Consider the following 21,210-nt stretch of genomic DNA (forward strand, 5'->3'; position numbering starts at 1 on the left):
CCCCGCCCCACGCAGCGCCCCCTCCCCACGCCCCCTCCCTCCCCCCTGCTTCCTCTCATACTTGCATGTTAAATTATCAAGCCAAACATGCTTGACATTGCTGGGAAACCGTGCGGGCGTCGATGCCGCAGCACTCGTCTCGTTTCTCAGCTCTGATTTTTTAATTGTGTGTTGTATTTTTTATTTCTTATATGAAAAAAAAAAAAAAAAAATCGCGTTCACCGTCCTGCGCCGGAGCACATCCTGCCCGTCATCTCGTCTTGTGGCAGATTTCTGCTGATGCAGGGATGTCTGGGAATGCCAAGGGCTCGGTTATTGCCCCTTAATGCATCTCTCTCCGAGCTGCAGCGCCACATCTCCTCCTGCGGTTTGCTCATATGCCGTTCGCTCTGCTCACCGCCGTGCCGCTGCCAAAGCAACCTTGGGGCTTTGCAGCACAGCAGTTCCCCTCTTTTCGCTCTTTTGTTTATTTATTTACAATTTTTGTTGGTTTTTCTTCCCCCACCACCTCTCGTCTTTGAATTACGCAGCTCTCCTCTCCGACTCGTCGTATTTTAAGATTGCAGCTTAGATGACTCGCTCCTCCGGGTGCCAGGCTGGTGCAACTTAAAAGTTTCACACCTTAAAAGCCTCTGCTGCTGCTGCTGCTGCTGCTGCTGCTGCTGGTGGTGCTGCTGCTGCTGCTCTGGTGTTGGATGATTCTGCTCAAAGCTGTTCAGGACTTCTCAAGATCAAACCACGGTAAGCCTCTTAAAACTGAATACAAAAGTTTATGTATAGAGCTTTAGAGCTGTTTCGTTCCCCAACCCCCCCTGACCCACCACCTTGCAAGACTAACACACTGCTGCAGTGCTGTGCCCCTTGCTTTATCCATTTGCAAATTGCCACTAGCTTCATAGGGCTAAAGGCATGCAGAAACTGTACGAGAAAGAGGAAAAAAAAAATATATATATATATAAATACAATGGCTATGCGTCACAGTCCAACTCAGACTGGTGAGTGTGGCGGAGCATAAATCGCTGCCTTAAGACAAGCTAAAACAAACATTCCTGCAGAGACATGATGTGACATGAGGACATCATGCTACCTCTCCAACCAAAACAACAGAGTTTTTCTTTCTTTCTTTCTTTCTTTTTTTTTATTTTTTGGCTTGAAAGCCTTAGAGAATCGAAGGACAGACTCTGAAGTTGCACATAGAGCTAAAAATGTTTTCCCCTCTTTGAAACAGGATTGAGAAATTCTTGTTGAATGAGATGTGTTTTGCCATCATTACTAACTGCTTTAATTGCAGCCCCCAGGGAAGAAGATGACTAAATAAATAAATAACTAAACTGCAGAAAGTGCTGAGCCAGCAAAATATCTCGGCTGTTTGATTCCATTATCTCCTCCGTCCCTCCCTCCTTCTCTCTTTGGTTGACAGAAGCAGCAGCAGCGACTGCTTCACATGCACTGGGGAGCTGCAATGGTCAAGTCAGCGAGAGCCGCAGTGGAGCCGCACTGAGGCAAAGCAGCCAACCGCCCCCCCCACTCGCAACTGGGGACGCCTCCAACGATCTGTGGGGTGTGGGAAGCTGAGGAGTGGAAAAATTTCTCCCAACCGTGAATGCCTGGCCAGTCAGACTAACCGACACCCCTCCGCGATTCCTGCTCTGTCTCTTGCTCCGCTGCGTCCTCTTTCCCCCCGAAAATGACCGTTGTGGCGGGGGACAACATGGACGAGACCTCAGCCGTCCCGGGACACCCTCAGGACACCTACCCCCCGGATCACAATGACCACGAGTGTTGCGAGAGAGTGGTCATCAACATAGCTGGCCTCCGGTTCGAGACGCAGTTGAAAACTCTGTCACAGTTTCCAGAGACTTTGCTCGGTAACCCCAAAAAGCGGATGCGGTACTTTGATCCCCTGAGAAATGAATACTTCTTTGACCGGAACCGGCCCAGCTTCGATGCAATCTTGTACTACTACCAGTCAGGGGGCCGGCTAAGAAGGCCGGTAAACGTGCCATTGGATATGTTCTCAGAAGAAATCAAATTTTATGAGCTGGGAGTGGACGCGATGGAGAGGTTTCGTGAGGATGAGGGTTTCATCCGAGAGGAAGAGCGTCCGCTGCCTGAGAAGGAGTTCCAACGTCAGATCTGGCTTCTTTTCGAGCATCCAGAAAGCTCAGGCACCGCAAGAGGGATCGCCATTGTGTCTGTGATGGTGATCCTCATTTCCATTGTCATATTTTGTTTGGAGACTCTACCACAGCTGAAAGAAGACCCGATGGGTCGAATCGAGACATACGGGAACATTACAATACGCATCAAACCAAATATTCTTACTGACCCCTTCTTTGTCATTGAGACTCTCTGTATAATTTGGTTTTCGTTTGAGTTGATAGTACGCTTCATGGCATGCCCCAGCAAACCGGCCTTCTTCAAGAACATGATGAACACGATTGACATTGTGGCCATTATCCCATATTTCATTACACTCGGCACCGAGTTGGCAGAAGACCCAGAAAACGAAGGGGTGGGGGAGCAAGCGACTTCTCTGGCCATTCTCAGGGTGATCCGTCTGGTCAGGGTGTTTCGGATCTTCAAGCTATCGAGACACTCCAAGGGACTTCAGATCCTGGGGCAGACCCTTAAGGCCAGCATGCGAGAGCTGGGATTGCTGATCTTCTTCCTGTTCATTGGAGTCATCCTATTCTCCAGCGCCGTCTACTTCGCCGAAGCCGAGGAGCCAGATTCTCACTTCGGCAGCATCCCGGACGCCTTCTGGTGGGCCGTCGTGTCCATGACAACTGTGGGTTACGGGGACATGGTCCCAGTCACTATCGGGGGCAAGATTGTCGGATCTCTGTGCGCGATCGCTGGAGTCTTAACAATTGCCCTCCCAGTGCCTGTCATTGTATCCAACTTCAACTACTTCTACCACAGAGAGACGGAGGGAGAGGAGCAGGCCCAGCTTCTCAATGTCAGCAACCCCAACATCCCGTCCGAAACCAACTCCAGCCGCCGTAGCTCCTCCACCGTCAGCAAGTCAGAGTACATGGAGATTGACGGAGACATCAACAATAGCATCGACAACTTTAGGGAGGCGAACCTTAGAACTGGAAATTGCACTATCGCCACTCAGAACTGTGTGAACAAAAGCAAGCTGCTCACAGATGTTTAGGCATCGGCTAGGAACTCTTGGTCGTTCGTGTCACACGGGGAGTAGACCATCTGATAGGAATGCTTCATTTAGCTCCCAGAGCGCTCTACTGGCATTAGGCCTACAACTATCCTCAGCCGGAAAAAAAAAGAAGAGAAAAAATACACAGTTGTTACAGTATATACCAATGTAGATAGAATAATTAATTTTACTGATCCAATAACTATAATGTTAAGAAAACATTGATTACTACACATATACACAGCTCCTTAGAGGACACAGAGCACACCTTGTCTTGTCAGATGATGGTGTGATAACTAAAAATCTTATGCATGCACTACAGATAACTGATCAGCAAGCTGCACAATGCACCAGAAATGACTGCAGACATTCAAGCCTCTAAGCCAGGTGGTTTCCGCCAAGAAGGTAGATGACCCCCCCACCCTCCACCCCAAACCCTTCGCCTCCCCGCTCCCTCAACCCCTTTCCCTCTCCCCCTGCAAAGGATCTGCTACTCAGCAAAGCACCTTATAGTAGGAAGACTGCTCTTCTCTCTTGTTTTTGGATGTAAACAGATGGTGAACTGCTTGCTTCACGGACATCTGCAATGCTGCCGTTCACGCAGCAGCTGCCGTAATTGTGTTATCACCAAGTGATCCGATGCCATGCCCTTTAGATGCATCACAGCACAACTTGTAAAAGTGAGCTTCATGCGAGCATGATTTTAGAGACTTTCCATTTGATACCGGCATGCATGAGGCATATGTCACAAAGTAGGGGAAAGGATGTTCTTTTGGATGTCTGCCTCCATTTCCCACTTCTCCCTATGTTGCCATACAAAGTGCACTGGATGAGTTCTTTTTCTTTTGAACTGCTAATCATTTAGAAGTATAGAAACTGAATGTTAACTCTTAAGGGAACAGTACATAAATGAGATCATAGCATGAAAAAAAAAAGTAACTTGCATTATGGCCTAACCACTAAGGTACTTCTGTATCCTGGTATATTTAATGTACGACGTATACAGCATGATGTATACGGTTTGTCGCGGTTCATGCGTTTCGCGGTTTCCCCGTCGTCGGGGAAACTGAGGGAATCGAAAAATCTGGGTCTTTCTGAATTGTGATCAGATTTACAGCAATCCAACTTTTAGGCTGCGGAGTTTCTCACTTAAGAGTAGACAAAGAAAGTTACTAAGTAATATTGGAAAATGCATATAATCATTATAAGCACCAGTTACAGTATTAGTCAATAGAGGAGTGCATGGACCTTCTTTGAGAACAAAAACAGTTGATATATATTTTCAGTCATTTCTTGTTTTTAGTTTTCTTTTCTTCAACCACAAAGTTTAGTAGGAAAACCCCCCCCAAAAAAACGAGTCCACAGAAAAGAATCATGTTTCATAGACGTATTCTGAGATTAGTTTCCAGTGCCTTTTATCCCTTCCACCAACAGGATCAGTGAAAGTGCCTCAGTGTGCAAACGGTGTTTGGGCAGATCCGGTGTATATCAGTGTCAAACATTGCAGGGTGTGATGTTAGCCAATGCTAGCTGAAGTGAGGTTCACACAGCAGGTGACTGTGGTACGTGCACAACCAAATGTTCGTGCTGGCATGCGTTTAATGATGCCATTAAGCTGCAATGGATTGTTCTCTGCATGTTTACCATATTCATTCAAGAAAAAAAGAAAAAAAAAGAAAAAGAAAGAGTCTTCATCCACTCCTGTTTTACTTCTCTGTGCACCGTGCATCCTTTCAGGGTTTCTACCTCAGCGAGGTCATTGCAAACTTGCGGAGCTGAAGGCTTCAATGCAGGGCTTCCGATACCTATACCTACATAATATATAGATACTATACTATACCTATACACATACATACACTTACATATATATATATATATATATATATATATATATATATATATATATATATATATATATATATATACATATATATATATATATATATATATATATATATATATATATATATATATAGTTAGATAACAAAAAATAGAACCTTAAGTGTAAACTGCAGTCATGCAATATTGAATGTGAGAGTCCCAAAGCAAAGCCTTTACACAAGCACTTACATGTATGGGGAAAGAGTAGGGTGTTGCAATCCTGCTTCATTTTTTTTTCCACATAAAGCTGCGCACAATCAGCCCGTTTGTTTGTACGCAGAGACGGCGTGACTCTCTCTCTCTCTCTTTCTCTCTCTCTCTCTCTCTCTCTCTCTCTCTCTCTCTCTCCACCGACTGTTGTGAGTGTAAGTTATTTTTGAAACAGTGCCATGTCAAGTGAAGTGTCGTCACATGGGGAAACAGCTGAGTGTGTTTTGTGTAAAAGAAAAGCTGAGAGCTGTCATATTGCAGCAGCAGTCAGTCGTGGGGCATTGTAATGCACAGCAAAAAAAAAAAAAAAAAAAAAAAAAAGGCGATCCATCTCTTTTGCACAAACGCTTCCTTCCATTGCTGAAAAAGAAAAAAAAATAATAAAATGAAATAAAAATGCTGGTTTTGATTTGTTCTGTCACAGTGCTAGCTCACAGGAGAACGGCAAGCAGATTTGGTACAAAATGTGCTTGAAAGTCTCCAGCCACTGTACAACCAGTCTGCTCTCTGTACTGGGAGGAGTTCATCCATGTAGTAGTAAGACTCCGTACTGTACTGTACTGTAACGCTCCTTCTTCTTATTTAACACTCTCCCTACAAAGATCTTTGGAAAAAAAAAAAAAAAAAGCTGCACTGCAGTGCTACTCGAATGTCTTAGCTGTTTCTGCTGGTGCAGTGGCCATCCTTTGTGGTGCTAGTACAAGACTACCACTGTTGCGTTGTTCCCACAACACAAACTGAAGCAGAAACGCGACAAATTACGCTTTAAATGCCTCTTTTTTTTTTCTTTTTGGAAGCAGGAAGGTTGCTCTATGTAAGAAACTGTCGTTTTGTTTGAAACAGATCTTTGTACTGTACTTTCGAAGAGCATCCTCCTCAGGCAGAGTGAAAAGTCCTACTTATTACAAGCTCAAAGCAGGAAAAAAAAAAACAAACAGAGGATGTGACTCAATTTGTCTTTTCTTTGTAGATTAGGATGACGTATGTACCGAATAATATAGAATATACAAGGAAATTATATCAGCCTCAAATGCAGCTGCAAAGAAACTGTTTGCTGTCATCACATTTTTCACGAGGAAAAAAAAAAAAAGAAAATACTGATGATCTTCCTAGCAGAGAGGACACATACAGATGGTGCTATGCATTCAGTTACCCAATAAGAAGTGCAACCTGACGAGCAATAGGACAACGCATAACCTGTTCACGTTAAAGACTGTACCAGTCTGTTACCACAACTTGGTACCGACCGGGACGTTTGTCCTCAGACGTAGTGACTATTATTTTATTTAGAGAAACGCAAACAGGGCTTCACTGAAAAAAAAAAGTGAAAGGCAAAAAGAGAAATAACTAAAAGCTGCTAAATGGCTCAATCCAGTCAAACCTGCGAGGAAGAGCCAACAATGCACTCAGAGAAAAGTTCTTGAGGTTGTTTATGGTGTGAAAATGAGAGAAGGTGCCTGAACATGTGTGTGTTTGACATTATGCTTCTGTAAACCAATGTAATCAGAACTAAATGTAGCCAAATTGAACAAAGACACAAAAGAGAAAGAAAAAAAAGTGTTTTTGATGCTAACAGTTTAGAGAAAAGTAACCAACATGTACTGAAAATATTAGGAAAAAGAAGTAAAATACGTTACTCTCTGTTTTTTTTATTTTATTTTATTGTTTTTTGTGTGTGGTGGCACTGTAACATGACTGATTTAGGACAAACAAGCCTTATATATTGGAGAAAAAAAAAGAATGTGTTTCCTCCAGCAAGCCATGTTAAATAAAAATCACTGTACGATGATCACTTCCTGTACATCCGATGATGCAGACGGTTCTGAAGACACAGCTGATTTTTGTTATTCTAGTTTCAAAACGAAGAAACAAGTAAACAAACAGGAAATAAATGAAATAATTCCTGCTGTTCATGTTATTTTTGACCAAACTCTACTCCTGCTGTAATGTAGATCTACAAAAACCTACTAAATGCAAAAACATAAAAAAAACAAAACAAACAAAAACAAACTGCATGGGCGATGGAAGACTGCATGAGCTTTACCTTTCAAGCTGCGGATTAACTACGACACAGTTGCATCGTTTTTTTGGAAAAAGAAACCCTTGCTTTCATCTGCAACCAAGCTGAATCGTGAAAGCTGTTGTGATTTCTGAAAAAGCACCTTAGCGCCGGGATGGACGGAGCTTGGCGTCCGATGTGGGATTGATGTGCAGGTCGGTGCTGAATGCGAGCAAGGACAACAAGGGCTAGTTTCTTAGACTCTTTACAGCTCTACAACGTGACACATTGTCCACCGTTATTTCAGTCAGACTGTATTGTGAGTGTGTTGTGTTGGGGGGGGGAAGACATGTGAAACACACAATAATCCTCTGTTCAGATTTCAGGGCATTCTGGGTTTTAAAAAGTGTTGATGCTGGACTGCTTTTTATTTATTTATTTATTTATTTATCTGTCTATCTATCGCCTGCTGTAGAAACACTGAACCGGATGGGTTTGTTGGGGTGTTGTGTACCTTTGCTCCAGGGGTTCCTGTTTGTTTTAAGAAAGTACGACGGCTACGAATCTGTGTTTTCTGTCCCGATCGCACATTTACGCGCTCTCAAGGAGCGCAAGCGCCGAGGGACTGTCGAAGCGTTCTGCTCCTCTTTCCATCCACAAAGCAAACCAAACTCTTAACTGTGTTGTTCAATCCAGCTGTCATTGTCATGTTGTGTTTACCAAGGATTATGCTGGAATGTGTTCAGTTTTGTCAGGTGATGACAAAAGGCATGGTCTGTGATCTATGCAAGGGTTTTATGTTTCTAAGTTCCTTTGTTTCTGTTTCCGATATCACCTATGACTACATCTTCCATTAACCTAAATAAATTTTTAAGGATCAGCTCGTGTAGGCTTCGATCATTTCTGCTTGGGGCTCGGTGGGGGAAGGGGAGGAAAAATTCACTCTCAAATTCATGGATTCAGTCCGGGGTCAGAAGCCTGCATACGCTCATCATCGGCACGCAGGTCGTATTAAGTTTAACCTTTCGCTTTTGAACCGTTTCGAGCAAGTTCAAACATTCAATCTGTTGTTGGTTTTCTGTAAGGCCTTCATTTGGGGGGGAAAAAAATAGAAAGAACAAGTTTAAGGCTTGAAGTCCAAAGTTTTGTGCTGTTCTTATGTTTTATTAATTACATGCAAACATCAAAGGTTAACCTTGTTTTGCTCATTAAGCAAAAGATACAATCAGAGAAGTGTTTTCAAATTCAAGAAGCAGTCAGTTCGCCCCCAAAAGCAACTCTAAAGCTCACCTTTAGAGTTGCTCACTTCCAGCTTTGAGATGTTTGACTTGTTTTCATTTTGCACAGCAGACCCCTCAGCCTGGTGCTGCCACCGCTGCGTCTGACTATTGCTACGTTTGAAAGCCTCACACCCACGCCTGAGATCAAATCATGATCTCTCTCTATCTCCTTTAAAACTTGTTTGATAAAGGCTGATGTTTCTGTGGGCAGCTGCAAGTTTCAGCTGCACTTGCAGGTGTTAAATTTGAAAAGAAGAAGAAGAAAAAAAAACGCTTCTCTCCTGGTTTGCACCTTCTCTTTCTCTCTGTGGATGTATGGAAAGCGGTTGTGGTGTTTCAGTATTTTCTGATTCTTCCTCATAGCTCCACAACATCCCGACAAACTTCTATCATCCAAGTTTAAGAGTCTGGGTCTGACCTTTGACACATTTGGGTGTCATCACAGTGTGTTGAAACAGGTAAAGCAGGTTTCTAATTGACGAAAGCTTGTTGTGTGATTACATGACCATTAATATGACCTCGGAGCTGATGATGAGTGAATGGAAACTTCAGGTCGCCGCCACGTTGTACGTTCTGGTCTCTCTGCGCGAAGCCATAGCAGCAGAAACATGCTGCAGTTCTGCAGAAGTGTCGGTGTCCCTCTACTACAGTTCTCTCTCCTAGGAGCCATTAGCGATGATTGATGTGACTAAGCTAATAGTTTCACTCTAATCGTCCCGTCCCAGGAGGGGATCACTTGCCTCTGTCACCTCTTGCAAGTCGACTCACACCTCTGACGCCTTCAGAGCTTCTGCCTCTGGCCTGGTGGAGTAAAAATGATTAAAAACAACAACAACAAAAACAAAGAATAGCATCATTTAGCTCAGGTGGCAACGTTGTGACAACAGATGCACAGAAAGTAGCAAGGAAAATTGGGGTTGATTGTAACTGATATTGCAATATTCTGTAAAGGTATTGCAATGAAATGCTATCCTCATATCTGACAGCCCTAATAGCAATGCATTTCTACATTATTATTGTTATTATTATTATTATTATTATTATTATTATACAAAAAACAAACAGGAAATACAAATGACAAAGTATTCACTTAGCTGTAGTTTCTTTCGGTTGCATTACATTCACTCTCTTTCTGGTGTCAGGCTAACAGCTTGTCACAGCCTTCATCTAATTATTTAAACCAAATAATTATGTTGCTATTTGTTGGACACGGTGCTGTAATTATGACGGTAGCGTCTATCTCAGGACTTAATGACTTCATTTCCAAACACCTGTAACACCAGAAATAGCCCAGCAACAAATGTTTAATGTTTTAAGTCAAATGTCATTAAAATTCAAACGTTTCTTCCGGTTCTTGTGAACGTCGATTGAAATGATTGACAGCTGGTGCAGTTGGCAACTTTGACTTGTTCAACTCAAGCACAGAACCAGATTGCTCGGCTGGGAAAACAGCATGAGCTCAACGAAGGTCTCCAGTGACAGTGAGACTGTTTGACGTCCAGCATTATAGATTTCAATGTTTGGTTGGACTGTGGTTGGTCGACCTGAACCACTCCCCCCAAAAAAACCTACACAAAGAAATGCATGTAAAAAGTAGTGCAACATGTTTTTTGCTGCCATATAAACATCTGCTATCTGTCAGTCCTTAACACACAGATTTTTAAGTCTCACTTGTCTTCAACAATTTTCAATAATTGCAATGATTCTTTCTGTGTTGTTGACTTTCATCCTGATATTAGGATAGAAAGAAATACATTTTTGCTCTGACTGTTTTGTGACATTGCGTTTGTTCTAACTTCTCTGTATTTTTTTTTAATGTTCCCCTTTGATGCTCAAAGTTCCTTCGTAATACGACGAAAGCAGTCCCACAGCATGATACGTCCTTAACCAAGTGTTTCTGTTCTTACTTACGAACAAACAGCTCTACGTTGGTCTTTTGTGTTAACACTTGATTTCTTTAAAGTACAAAATGTCATCTTTAACTTGCACTATCAGCTTTTTATCGAGATTAAATTGTGTGTTAGCTTTTTTTTCACCTTCACTTCATGATATTTCGAACGACAATAAAACTTTGTAGTACTGGAAAGGCAGCTATTTCAGTTTGTTTGGTTAAGATCCTGTAAAAATGTAACCAAGGTGATTAAATGACAAATACCCAGAAACAGATCAGTGAAATCACCTTTCATGTTAAGCACTGGATCCATTTAGCTCAGGTGAGTCCAGTTTGTTGTTCATTATCCTGCATTGGTTTCACTAAACATGTCATTTCTTTGTGCAAAATGAGGGGGTGGAAACAAGTTGCTTGCCTCTGTCCTTCTCAGGTGGCTGCTTTTGTTTGTTTTATAGAGTGTGGTGACCTGAACAGAAGCGAACCTCTTCCCCCTTCCTCTGCATTGCCCTCAGGAAATGCAGCACTCCTCTCTCTGCAGGCAGCAGCAGCAGCAGCAGTAAGGGTGGGGTAGGTTGGCGCTGGGCCCACTCTTCTTGCACCAGCGCTCTCTGTTACTCTAACTCTGTTTATATCTCACTCTCTTCCTCACTTTACATCTATTGAGTGATTTCAGCACCTACTTGCCATCTTCCAGATTCAGACTTTCCATGATACAGCAGCAAAGAACATGGCGTTCTGATATTTTTTTCTCCTGCGTTTGTGAGTCGATTGTTGGAGATGAGCTGATCTGTTTTTAAGTCTTTCAAAACGATACTGAGGCTTTTTGTTGACATTCAATCTATCGCTAATTAACTTTGTTAGAAAAGAAATGTCCCTTTTTTTTGCAGCTGTTTATTTTTCTGAACGTTTTAAAACTATCGGCACTACATTAAAGGGGCAGCGTTATGTGAAATGTACTTTTATGAGCTTTACATTATGTTGTAATCTTATTCCTTCCCACACTCAGCTCCTTGAGACTAGCCAGAAGCAACTAGCAAACCAAACACTGCGCCTCTGCTGAGCTCAATATAGGAGCTGCTTCTCTGTGCAACGCTGACTAAAAAGGTTGTTAAAGGGTTAATAGAGGAGCCATGTTGTGATGACTTCCTGAAGGCGGAGTTTCAGAAAGAGCAGGAGTTTATAAAGAGAATTTCAGGGCGTTAAATTACAAAGTAAATTGCTTTTAAGTTACATTTTATATATATAACATGTTTAAAACAACTGAAGAAAACATAGTAATATGATTATGCTACAAAACGGCACTGTCTGCCTGAAAAACACATAATACTGCCCCTTTAAGAAAAATAAAAATTGCACATTTTTGCATTAATTTTCTTCTGGAGCTCCTCCCAGTAGCAGGCCACATATTCAGGACATGTCCCCCAGTTCAACCCAGACGAACAGACACATGTTCACTAACGTTCATTCTGCAACAAAAAGGATATATGAGTTCCCAGGTTGCTGGTGGAAAAACTGAAGCGTCCAGAGAAAACCTCTCGAGGAGAAGATGCCACATCCAAGGAAAAGCTTCTGTGAGCAGCGACGTCCACAATAACAGCATCATGCAGACCTGATGAGGGGATAAGTAAGCATCTTTTTTTTTGTTACTCTAAGCTGTCGTTAAATTGTGAACATAAGATGCTTTTCAAGCCCCTTAAACTTTTGCGTGTCTGTCACACCTCAGTGTATTTCCTGGCTTTGCCAACACAAAGCAGCGAATAATTGTGGAGCAATAAAAGTGGAGCCTAGTTTTCTTTCTAACACAGTGACATGCTTTGCTCTAAATCGTTTGACTTTATCTCCCCAAGTAACACATTGTCTTCCATCTTCCCTCTTCCTCATCTGCAAGCCAGCATCCCCGCAGCATGATGCTGCCACCACCATATTCTACTTTAGTGTTATCTCGCGTACGTTTTCCAATGCTCGCGGGGTTCTGCATAAGTAGTTGAGTTTGAGTCTCATTGGATCCACTTTTTCTAAATGTTTGCTGTGTGGGTAATGGCAAACGTTTCTTTAAAATTCTGGATTCCAGGTTCATTCTAATCCCTTTTCTGGGTTTCAGTAATAGGAGTCTCTCTGCAGAACAATCTAAAAAGTATAATATTGGTCTAAATAGTGAGTACTACACAGTTTTTAAAATTCTGATAAACTAGAATAATCTAAAAAAAGTATAGTATAGTTGCAAATAATAAGTTTCTAAGCTTGATTTGATTCCTTTTGATTCCTGTGACGACTCCACAGTTTCTAACAAGTGAAATGAAAGGAGGAAATGACAGATTAGGGAAGTATGCACATAGCAACACTCAGACAAAAAAAGAAAAGATAGGGTTGGAAGGTAGTGATGATAATTTACTGATGAAGTGACTTCTGAGACAATTAGTTACACCAGAGTAGGAGTGAATACAAATAAAGTGTTCAGATTTTTTGTTGTAAAACATATAAATCAGGCCTCCCTCATTTTCACTGCCTTGTGTTGGTTTGTGTCACATAAAATCCCAGTGGCGCGAATGCTTCCAGAAGACACTGCGAGCCGTCCGCCACGTCTCTAAACTGAATCGTGACTTCAGGGAAACTTTGACATCTCTGTGTCAGACTGAGCACAGAGATCAGGCTGATCTCTGATCTGCAGGAGGAAACTAAGATCTCATCCGTTTGGCCGCAGACTGCAATAAACGGAAATAATTAAAACGACACAATGATTCAGATGAGGCTGGTGCTGTGTGCTCAAGGGTTTGTGCAGCTGGCGTCAGAGTCACCTGCGATGCTGGATAGCAAAATGTTCTTTGTGGTCATCGTTTTTTTTTTTTCTTCTTTTTTTCTGTCAACTGCTGGCAAATTTATCCCTCTGTGCTGTTTTGAAAACTGCTGTTGAGCGAGGCTCTTGTTTGTTCTCTGAGAATGGTTTTTTTTCCCCCCCGAAATGGCAGAGATTTATTTTTCCTCTCAGGGAGCGAATTATTCAGAAAAGAACAAACATACCGGCGTTGAGCAAATTCAGGTCTCATAGGTTTAGAGTTAGATTGACGCCTTTTAACTAGTTGCAGAGAAACCAAACGTCTTCGTAGCGATAAGTAGGCTTATGGTTCACTTCAGTTGGCTGACTCCTCTGCATGAATGCAGACTTTAAGGACAGTTTTTAACAGCACTGAAGTTAGGACCATTTCAAAACCTTAATCTCAGTCTACAACATTGGTCAAATATTGTAAAATGTGCATATTAGATCCAGTACGTCTAACTTTATCCCTGAATGGATCAGAGAAAACCCACAATAAATGAAATCTTGTGCGAATGTAGATTCTGGCCAAAGTACAAATGGTTGGTATTTAACTTTTTCTCAAAAGTTACTCGCAACATAATCTTGTGTTTTGTCTGTTTTTGTTTTGTTTTTTTTTTTTTTATCTTTGTGACTCATCAGTTCTGTCAGCTAACCTGGTAAATGTTTCAGAAAACATTTACCTTTCAGTGTGAAAGGCTCCAACCTGCTTATTTTTTGTTTTGTTTTTAATGAAAAGCTGTCAGCTTTGGACAGGTGTGTTTAAGGAATGAAGACGGAAATTTTCCTTGTCTGCATGTGCAGATCACGTCTCTGACTCACTGTCCATTTTCATTTGCTTTCACCTTTACACACTCGTACAGACACCCACGCACGCACACACACACACACACACACACACACACACACACACACAAAGAATGGTCAGTTTGCCTGAGTCAGGCTTCTTGATATTCCCAGATCGATTTCTCTGAAGACAGATGCTCATCCCATATCCCTTATACAGAAGCGCCACGCCATTCCTGTTGATGTCATCCAAAATGCCCATCAGGAGGCTTTTTTTCACTGCGACCCAATCAGCTGTGCATGCACAGTATCATATGATTATTCTATATCAAATCACAAGTGTCCTCTGGTCATGACTTTACAGCTCCGCGAAGCCAGATTGCAGAGTTGCCGGTGCACATTAGTCCTCATCTCCAACAGCTACAAGCGGCTTCTGAATGTTAATAACGCCCAAAATAGCTTTGACAGCACTATTGGATCTCTGGGGTCTAAAGCTACAGTACCCTGAGGTCCGAAGCCCCCTCTCCTTGCAGCACCCTGCGTCCCTAAGGCCTGCTCTCTGCCCCACTTCCTCTTTGCATTACCTCCATCAGGCCAGGCTGCTGACACACTTGTTTAATAATTAAGGGCAGGTCCATAATTTTCTCGTCCTTGTGGAAGTCCACAAATGGCCTCTGTGAAACTCTGGACCTCTTCAAACTAAGACAGCCCTCCGTCACTGCCGTAAATCACCAAATGAATATGAAAGCAAGTGAAGCATTACCCGGTTGACAGAGAGTTTCCTTTGTATCACCGAAGCTGATGAGAACTACGAACGTCTAGATGGACGTCTTCAGAAAAAAAAAAAAAAGACTATCGCAAAATATTAAAATCAAAATATTTGCACCTTAAACCACCAACAGAGACAAAATATACACGGCCTTGCAAAAAAAACTGTTCAAACATCTTGAACGCTGTTATGTTTTGTTACATCACGACAAGAAACCTGAGCGGATTTTAGTGGGAACCAGTGTCAGTCCAAGCCAGAGTAAATGATATTTGTGGTTTTCAGTGTGTCAAATATTCAGTTTGCTTTTCTTTGATACCCCTAAATAAATTCTGTTGCAATGGGAATAACTGGATCACCTCATTGGTCCAGTAAAAACATTCCACCGATCTCTGGCGCAACTCCAACCCTGTTCCAAGACATTTCCATCACCCTGAACTCCATGTTCAGGGTGATGACAGTGACAGTGATAGAGGAGCTGATACTCTCCATCAAAACGGATTGAGCTTGATTTCGAAAAGAATAATGAGCAAAGTTGCAACGCCGAGATGTAATATGCCTCCAAAGACCTCTAATTGCAGGAAATTGCAAATCCCATTTGTTAGATTTTGTATTTTTTTCCATTTATCTCACTATGACGCCCTACTTTCGGCTCCCTACTTCAGCTCCAATTAAATACACTGAACTTTAAGGTCGTAGCGTAATAAAGGCGAAGCTCAAGAGGCGTGAGTCCATTTTGGAAAATGCTGTAATTAAAATCAATCCGTCCCTAAAACGTTCAGCATCGTCTCTCTATCCATCCTGCTGTTTTATCAAAGTTCTCATCCTGAGGACGTCCTTGCAGTTTGGGCGCGGCGTGGATCTCATCTTACGTGCTTCAGTCGCTCACCGTGCGGAGTCAGCGATCTTGTCTGGGTGAGAAACTGTAAAAGTTGACATCGACGAATCCGCCGCTGTGACCTTCCTGCTTCGGTTACATCACCGCACGGCGCTCAGGCAGCCTGGCAAACACAAAACCACGAAAGGATATCGCAGCGAGGCACGAGGGCCCCTGCTGAGACACGGACAACATGAGCGCGGTTTCCGCGTCCTGACTGGAGATGTGTGAAGCCCTGACAAAGGTCACTGGCTTCATTGCTGCGGGTGTGTTGGACAGAACAAATGCATGGCCCGGAATCCGTCGCCGGAAAAAAGTGTGAATCTCATGAAGTGATCTACCAGTGATGTGTTTACGCAGAAGTGAAATCAGAAGAAGGAAAGCTGTATATATTAGTCTTCAATACATTAAGGAAACCTACATGCATCATGAGTTAGCTTGTGCTAGCAAAGGCTCTCTTTGTGGCCTGAGAGAACCTGCTCAATTAGGAAATATTATATCAGAGTTGAAGGGAATAATTTGTATATTTTAAAGTGAAGTTCAGTGATATTATTTATTATCTTGTCAAAATGTAAATAAATCTTCAGATATAAAGCATCTGATTTAACCAAACCACCATAAAACAGCTCAAAGTGCAAATGTTTACATCAGTGGGATGAGACACAGTGTTTGCAGATATTAAGTCTACCATTCATTTCAACTGCAGGGCTGTGTAACGCTGACTGCTCTCTCTAACACCCAGAGCCTCCAGTCGCTTCCAGTCCGAAGGACAAACATAACCGTCACTCTCAAAAATACTCCTTAAAAACTTCTGTGACTTCACAATGAATTAGCACAATTTTTGAACAATCTAAAACATGAGAGCAGATTGGAGTTTTTCTCTGCTGAGATGCCTGAGTCAGCTGTTATGATGTGAAACGAGACGTGTGTGCATTACGGCGCGTGCCTACATTTTCAAGTGTGCAAAAAAATAAGGGAAAAAAAGCCAATCAGCTGAAATATACTGCAATTCTCTTTATTTATAGACTGCTGTGTCATACCTTGGAATGCGTCTATATATTCTCAGCGATAAACAGAGGGACACCTCCATGAATTTGTTTTTTTTTTAAAACGGTTTTCTTTTAATATGAACATTTTATTAGTAAGTCAATAGTTTAGGCATCTTCGTCTATGAAATGTTTGTACGTTTGTTTAACGTCCTTCAGGCTGCAGGCATCACAGCCTTCCTGAAAACCTTAAGACAAAAACTGAAAGCCTATTGCTCCTTTCGATTTGTTTGTATTTCAGTGTCTTAATAAAGAAAACAATTACGCTTAGGATAACAAATTCAAACATTGTAAGATCATCTCTTAAACTATTCACAGAAGAAGAAGAAGAAGAAGAAGTAACTAAATTTCCTGCCCAACATCCTTCAAAAGTGAATATGCGACATGAGTCGTCTGTCTCTTACAGGCAGGACTCATCGCTGGATTTAATGCTGTTCATGTTACATTTAAAGGATTGAGTGGTGATGGAGCCGCAGGTTTGTTTTCCTGACCAGGACACATTAACCGGACCGCTGGATGAATTTACAGTAAAGGCTTGTGTGAGCCAGCGGGGGAGGAAGAAGTCTTCTCAGCATCTTGGGTAAGTACAGACTCATCAATGTGAGTCAAAAAATTGCTCATCAATGGGGGTAGATGACAGACATTTGTTCCCTTCCTTTTTTTTTGTCATCAACGCCAACAGATTTGAAGAGATGTCAGCCGACGAGAAAGAAGTGAGAAGCGGAGTCCGATTCCTTCATGGACGTGGTAAAAGCTGTCATGGTTTTCACAATGTCACTCATGCGTTGAGCCATAATCTCTGATCTCTATTAGCTGTTACTGTATCTTCCTCTCACCATAACATGATTGCTCTGCTTCAAAGTGAAAATTACAATTGCAAGCTTTCCCATTTTTCCACCACAAGAGGAATGAGTTGTTTGGTTTGTTAAAGTGTGATCGCCCAGACGTTTTCTCGTTCTGGAATATGTTCTGATTTCTTTAGGTTTGTTCCATTGAAGCAGTGCGTTAAAAACTCGCACGTCCGGGGTCATGGATGTGCGAAAGTCAAACCCTGATACGAGATTGTGTGCTTGAGTTTTGTCAGCAGCTGCTTTGTGCCCTGTGTGCAGAGAGCAGTGACTCTGAACGCAGCTCGGGATTAGTTTCACAAAGACCAATATCTGAATTTTGTAACCTGAAGCCATGCAGTTCTTTAAGAAGAATACAAAAGCCATTCCACCATCGTCTGTGCTTCCCAGACTTGTTTAAAGGCGTCCTGACTTTGGTGAAGGTTCTGAATTTGAACGAAGCAAAAAACCAAATCTCTCACTCTTCAGTACAACATGAAGGAAAATAGGATTAACTTTGGTCATTTTAAGCGACCTTCAGCGACAAAGACTTACAGTATTTTCACATAATTGTAGATTGAGAAACTTTTCATGTTTTTGCAGTCTATGTAAATACCTGGTTTCAATTGTGTAAATATTGTTTTTTGATCAAATTTTTCATTATGTATAAAAACTCCCCAAATCACACCGGCCTCGTTTCTCAAGCTGGCTTCAAGCTGCTTTTTACACACATCGATCACGATCTGTCAAGTGTTTTCATCGTTCAGCTGCCAGGTATTGTTTAAACCTGCCTCGTCTTTCTTCCCCTTTCTGTAGGCGCAGCTCGCCTTCTCCGCCAGCCACTGCAGTTCCTGTGCCCTCCAAACATGCCCTCATCCGGTAGCTGCAGTCCTCAAGGAGCGCAGCACAGCTTCAGTAGTTTCGCAGGCCGAACCCCTGCAGAGGGCATCACAGTGGAAGACAATGAAAACCCGATGGAGCTGTTTGTACTTGATTTATTGCACTTTAGTGTCGATCTAATCACTCGCTGTGAGAGGACAGCAATTTAAATATATCTGAAGACTGATAATAAAAAAAACACCTTATTTTGTTTAATAATCTATTTTTACACTATGTCCTACCTTGTGTAAAAATAATAATAACAATGATAAAAATGATAAAATACACAGTTTCGCTGAAGAAGATCAATACTCCAGTCATTATTAAAGGCTGCCTTGTGCCGGTCCGATCCCACCAGAACTCTGCTGCTATTCCCTGCAGCTCCATAAATTAACAGATGGCACTTTTTGTGTACGTCAGGCATGCATCATCTCCCCGATCACATAATCAACCCTCTACTACTCCACTCCCTCCCCCTCCCGCCCCAAGCTTCCTCCACTGTACTGCTGACTCATTGTCATGGCCCCTGAATCTGCTGCCTGTCTGCATATCTCTGCCTCCGCTGCTGCCGCCACTGCTGCTGCTGCTGCTGCCTCTTCAGCACCACAGACCCGGACCAGATGGGGCTGTCCCGGCCGTCCTGCGCTGTACGTTTATCTGTGTCTCGTTGCGCCGTAAACAGCTGACTGCCCAGCGGGTGTAATTGTTGTAAAAAGTGTCATCATGTATCTCTCTCTCTCTCTCTCTTTTTTTTTTTAAGCCATGTTAGTTATTTTATTTATTTATTTTTTGCTGTAAAGTAACTGTTTGGCTGAAAACTGTTTACACCAACACAGTGCAACACATATTGGTTGGAAAAAATAATAAAGAGTTTGACTCTGTAATGTGTTTTAGCGAAGTCCCGCTCCACACAGCATGCCGGGTCCTCCTCTGTGTTTTAGTGGAGCATTTTCTGGACACGGTGGTTTTTAATGCTGGGATCTTCTGACAGCAGGTCAGTGATGACATGAATGGCGCCCCGGCAGATCGACCATTCCTATGTTTTTGGAGAAAACCGAAGAAAAAAAAAAAAAAGTTGCATATTTCTCTGTGTATCCTTGCTGTCGCTCTTTTGAGCAGTCCCTTCAGAATGAAGTTTCAGTGAATCTCAAATTTTGTCTTAATGATTCTTAGCCAGTAGAAAAATGACATTTTAATCTTTGAAACAGTGGAAAAGCTTTTGGAAGGAGGCGCTGAGCCACCAGGATGAGTGAACGGTTATAATTGCTTATGGTACATTTCTTATTGTCTGGACAGGACATTTTTTATTTTATTTTTTTTTTGTATGTGTGTTTTTTTTGAGTGCCAATATTGCCCCATGATTGAATGACACCCTGGGCGGTGAGCCATATTACCCATATTGAACCACCAGTGCACGTTTCCTCTGATCATGAAAACATCATTTCAGACACTTTGATCTACAAATGAAAGCGTTTCACTCGTGTTTTTTTCTCATCAGTCTGCAAGCAGAGGCTTCTCTCCATTACTTTGTCATGTATTTTACAACATATCTCCTGGTCAGCCTAATCTCTTAAAGTATTAAAACAAAGTTTCAGTCACATTTTAGGGCGGTATCTTTTAATGTGATCGTCTCTGTAACATTATCCAACCTGATTAAAAGCAGATAAAAAGGGCAAGTTGTCTGGTTATTGGTGTGTTTTGATGCAATAATTCTGGCGAATGTTGAAGATTAACAGGAATGAATGTAAACTCTACATGCAAGTTCAGTTTTTGTTGTAACTAAGTTTAACTTTCAGTCAGATTTTTGCAGTAACAATAAACAGCATCAAGGAACAAATTGTATTCAGTTTCTGTAATATTGACTTGTTAATTCTTTAGTGTTTCATTACTTTCTTCTTGGTATGAAGAGGGAGAGGCCCTTTTATTCCTATCTCAGGTGCTGCTCAAAATGGGAAAGACAAGAAAACTTGCTATTGAACTGATGTGCACCTGGACTGTAACTGGAACTTGACAGAAGACCGATCGTTTCATCGACACACAAAGTGGTTTTGGTTAGAAACCTCGTTCCCATTGATGTGTAAATGGTTTACGGACTAGTTTTTGTTCCAAAGTCCATAAGGACCCTGGTAGAGTGAACTTTTTGAAACACAGCGGTGTTTTTGGACAGAAATCAAATGTTTTCTGGCAGAAAACCGAACGAAAACGAGGTACCTGGCCAAAAAGCAATCGGATCCAGAACGCTGCTGCTCATATTCTCACTAAAACCAGAAAAACAGAGCAGATGACGAGTTTCAAAGACTGGCTCCCTGTAGCTCAGAGAACAGCCTTTAAAATACTGTTTATAAAAACAAACAAAATAATAAATCACTGAACAGCTTGACACCACAATACAGTTTGTGGCAATTGACGACTATCCATTTTAAGGTTTTAACGTGGATGCCACTGTGCAATTACATCTAATTTTGAAAAGCTATGAACCACCCACCAAATATATGATATCAGTGTTCATAAGATACATTCACCAGAAAGACTGCAGAGCTGCAAACCAAAGTACAGAACATTCTCTACTTACTGCAGCGCTGCCACCCTGAGGGGGGAAACAGTCACGTCTAATTAAAAGATAATTCTGATGTACGTTTAGGTGAGCAACTAAACAGGACTAGGAAGTGTCCCAGCTGAAATATCGTACTATTAAAGTCATTCGCCGTCACCTTGTAACTGCTGCAGAGGCTCAAACTATGAAAGGAAACAATCTGCCTCCTAGTGGCAACCAGAAGAAAAGCACCAGATTGA

General features: G+C 42.0%; 1 protein-coding gene across 2 annotated transcripts; it reads left to right on the forward strand.

The window, feature by feature from the left end:
- Positions 1-76: 76 nt before the first annotated feature.
- On the forward strand, positions 77-20,493 carry LOC129360429 (potassium voltage-gated channel subfamily A member 1-like). Of its 2 annotated transcripts, XR_008606050.1 has the most exons (5): positions 77-741; positions 10,880-12,048; positions 17,164-17,291; positions 17,394-17,458; positions 18,355-20,493. XR_008606050.1 is itself a non-coding variant. In XM_055030640.1 (2 exons), the coding sequence occupies exon 2, from the start codon at positions 1,688-1,690 to the stop codon at positions 3,161-3,163; it is 1,476 nt and encodes a 491-aa protein (XP_054886615.1). In that variant the 5' UTR covers positions 77-741; positions 1,421-1,687; the 3' UTR covers positions 3,164-4,973. The 2 variants fall into 2 exon arrangements, 1 of the variants encoding a protein (XP_054886615.1); XM_055030640.1 differs by lacking the exons at positions 10,880-12,048; positions 17,164-17,291; positions 17,394-17,458; positions 18,355-20,493 and adding an exon at positions 1,421-4,973.
- The last annotated feature ends 717 nt before the right edge of the window (positions 20,494-21,210 follow it).

Source organism: Poeciliopsis prolifica, unplaced genomic scaffold (assembly GCF_027474105.1).
Source record: "Poeciliopsis prolifica strain line A6 unplaced genomic scaffold, Auburn_PproV2 SCAFFOLD001, whole genome shotgun sequence".
NCBI lineage: Eukaryota > Metazoa > Chordata > Actinopteri > Cyprinodontiformes > Poeciliidae > Poeciliopsis > Poeciliopsis prolifica.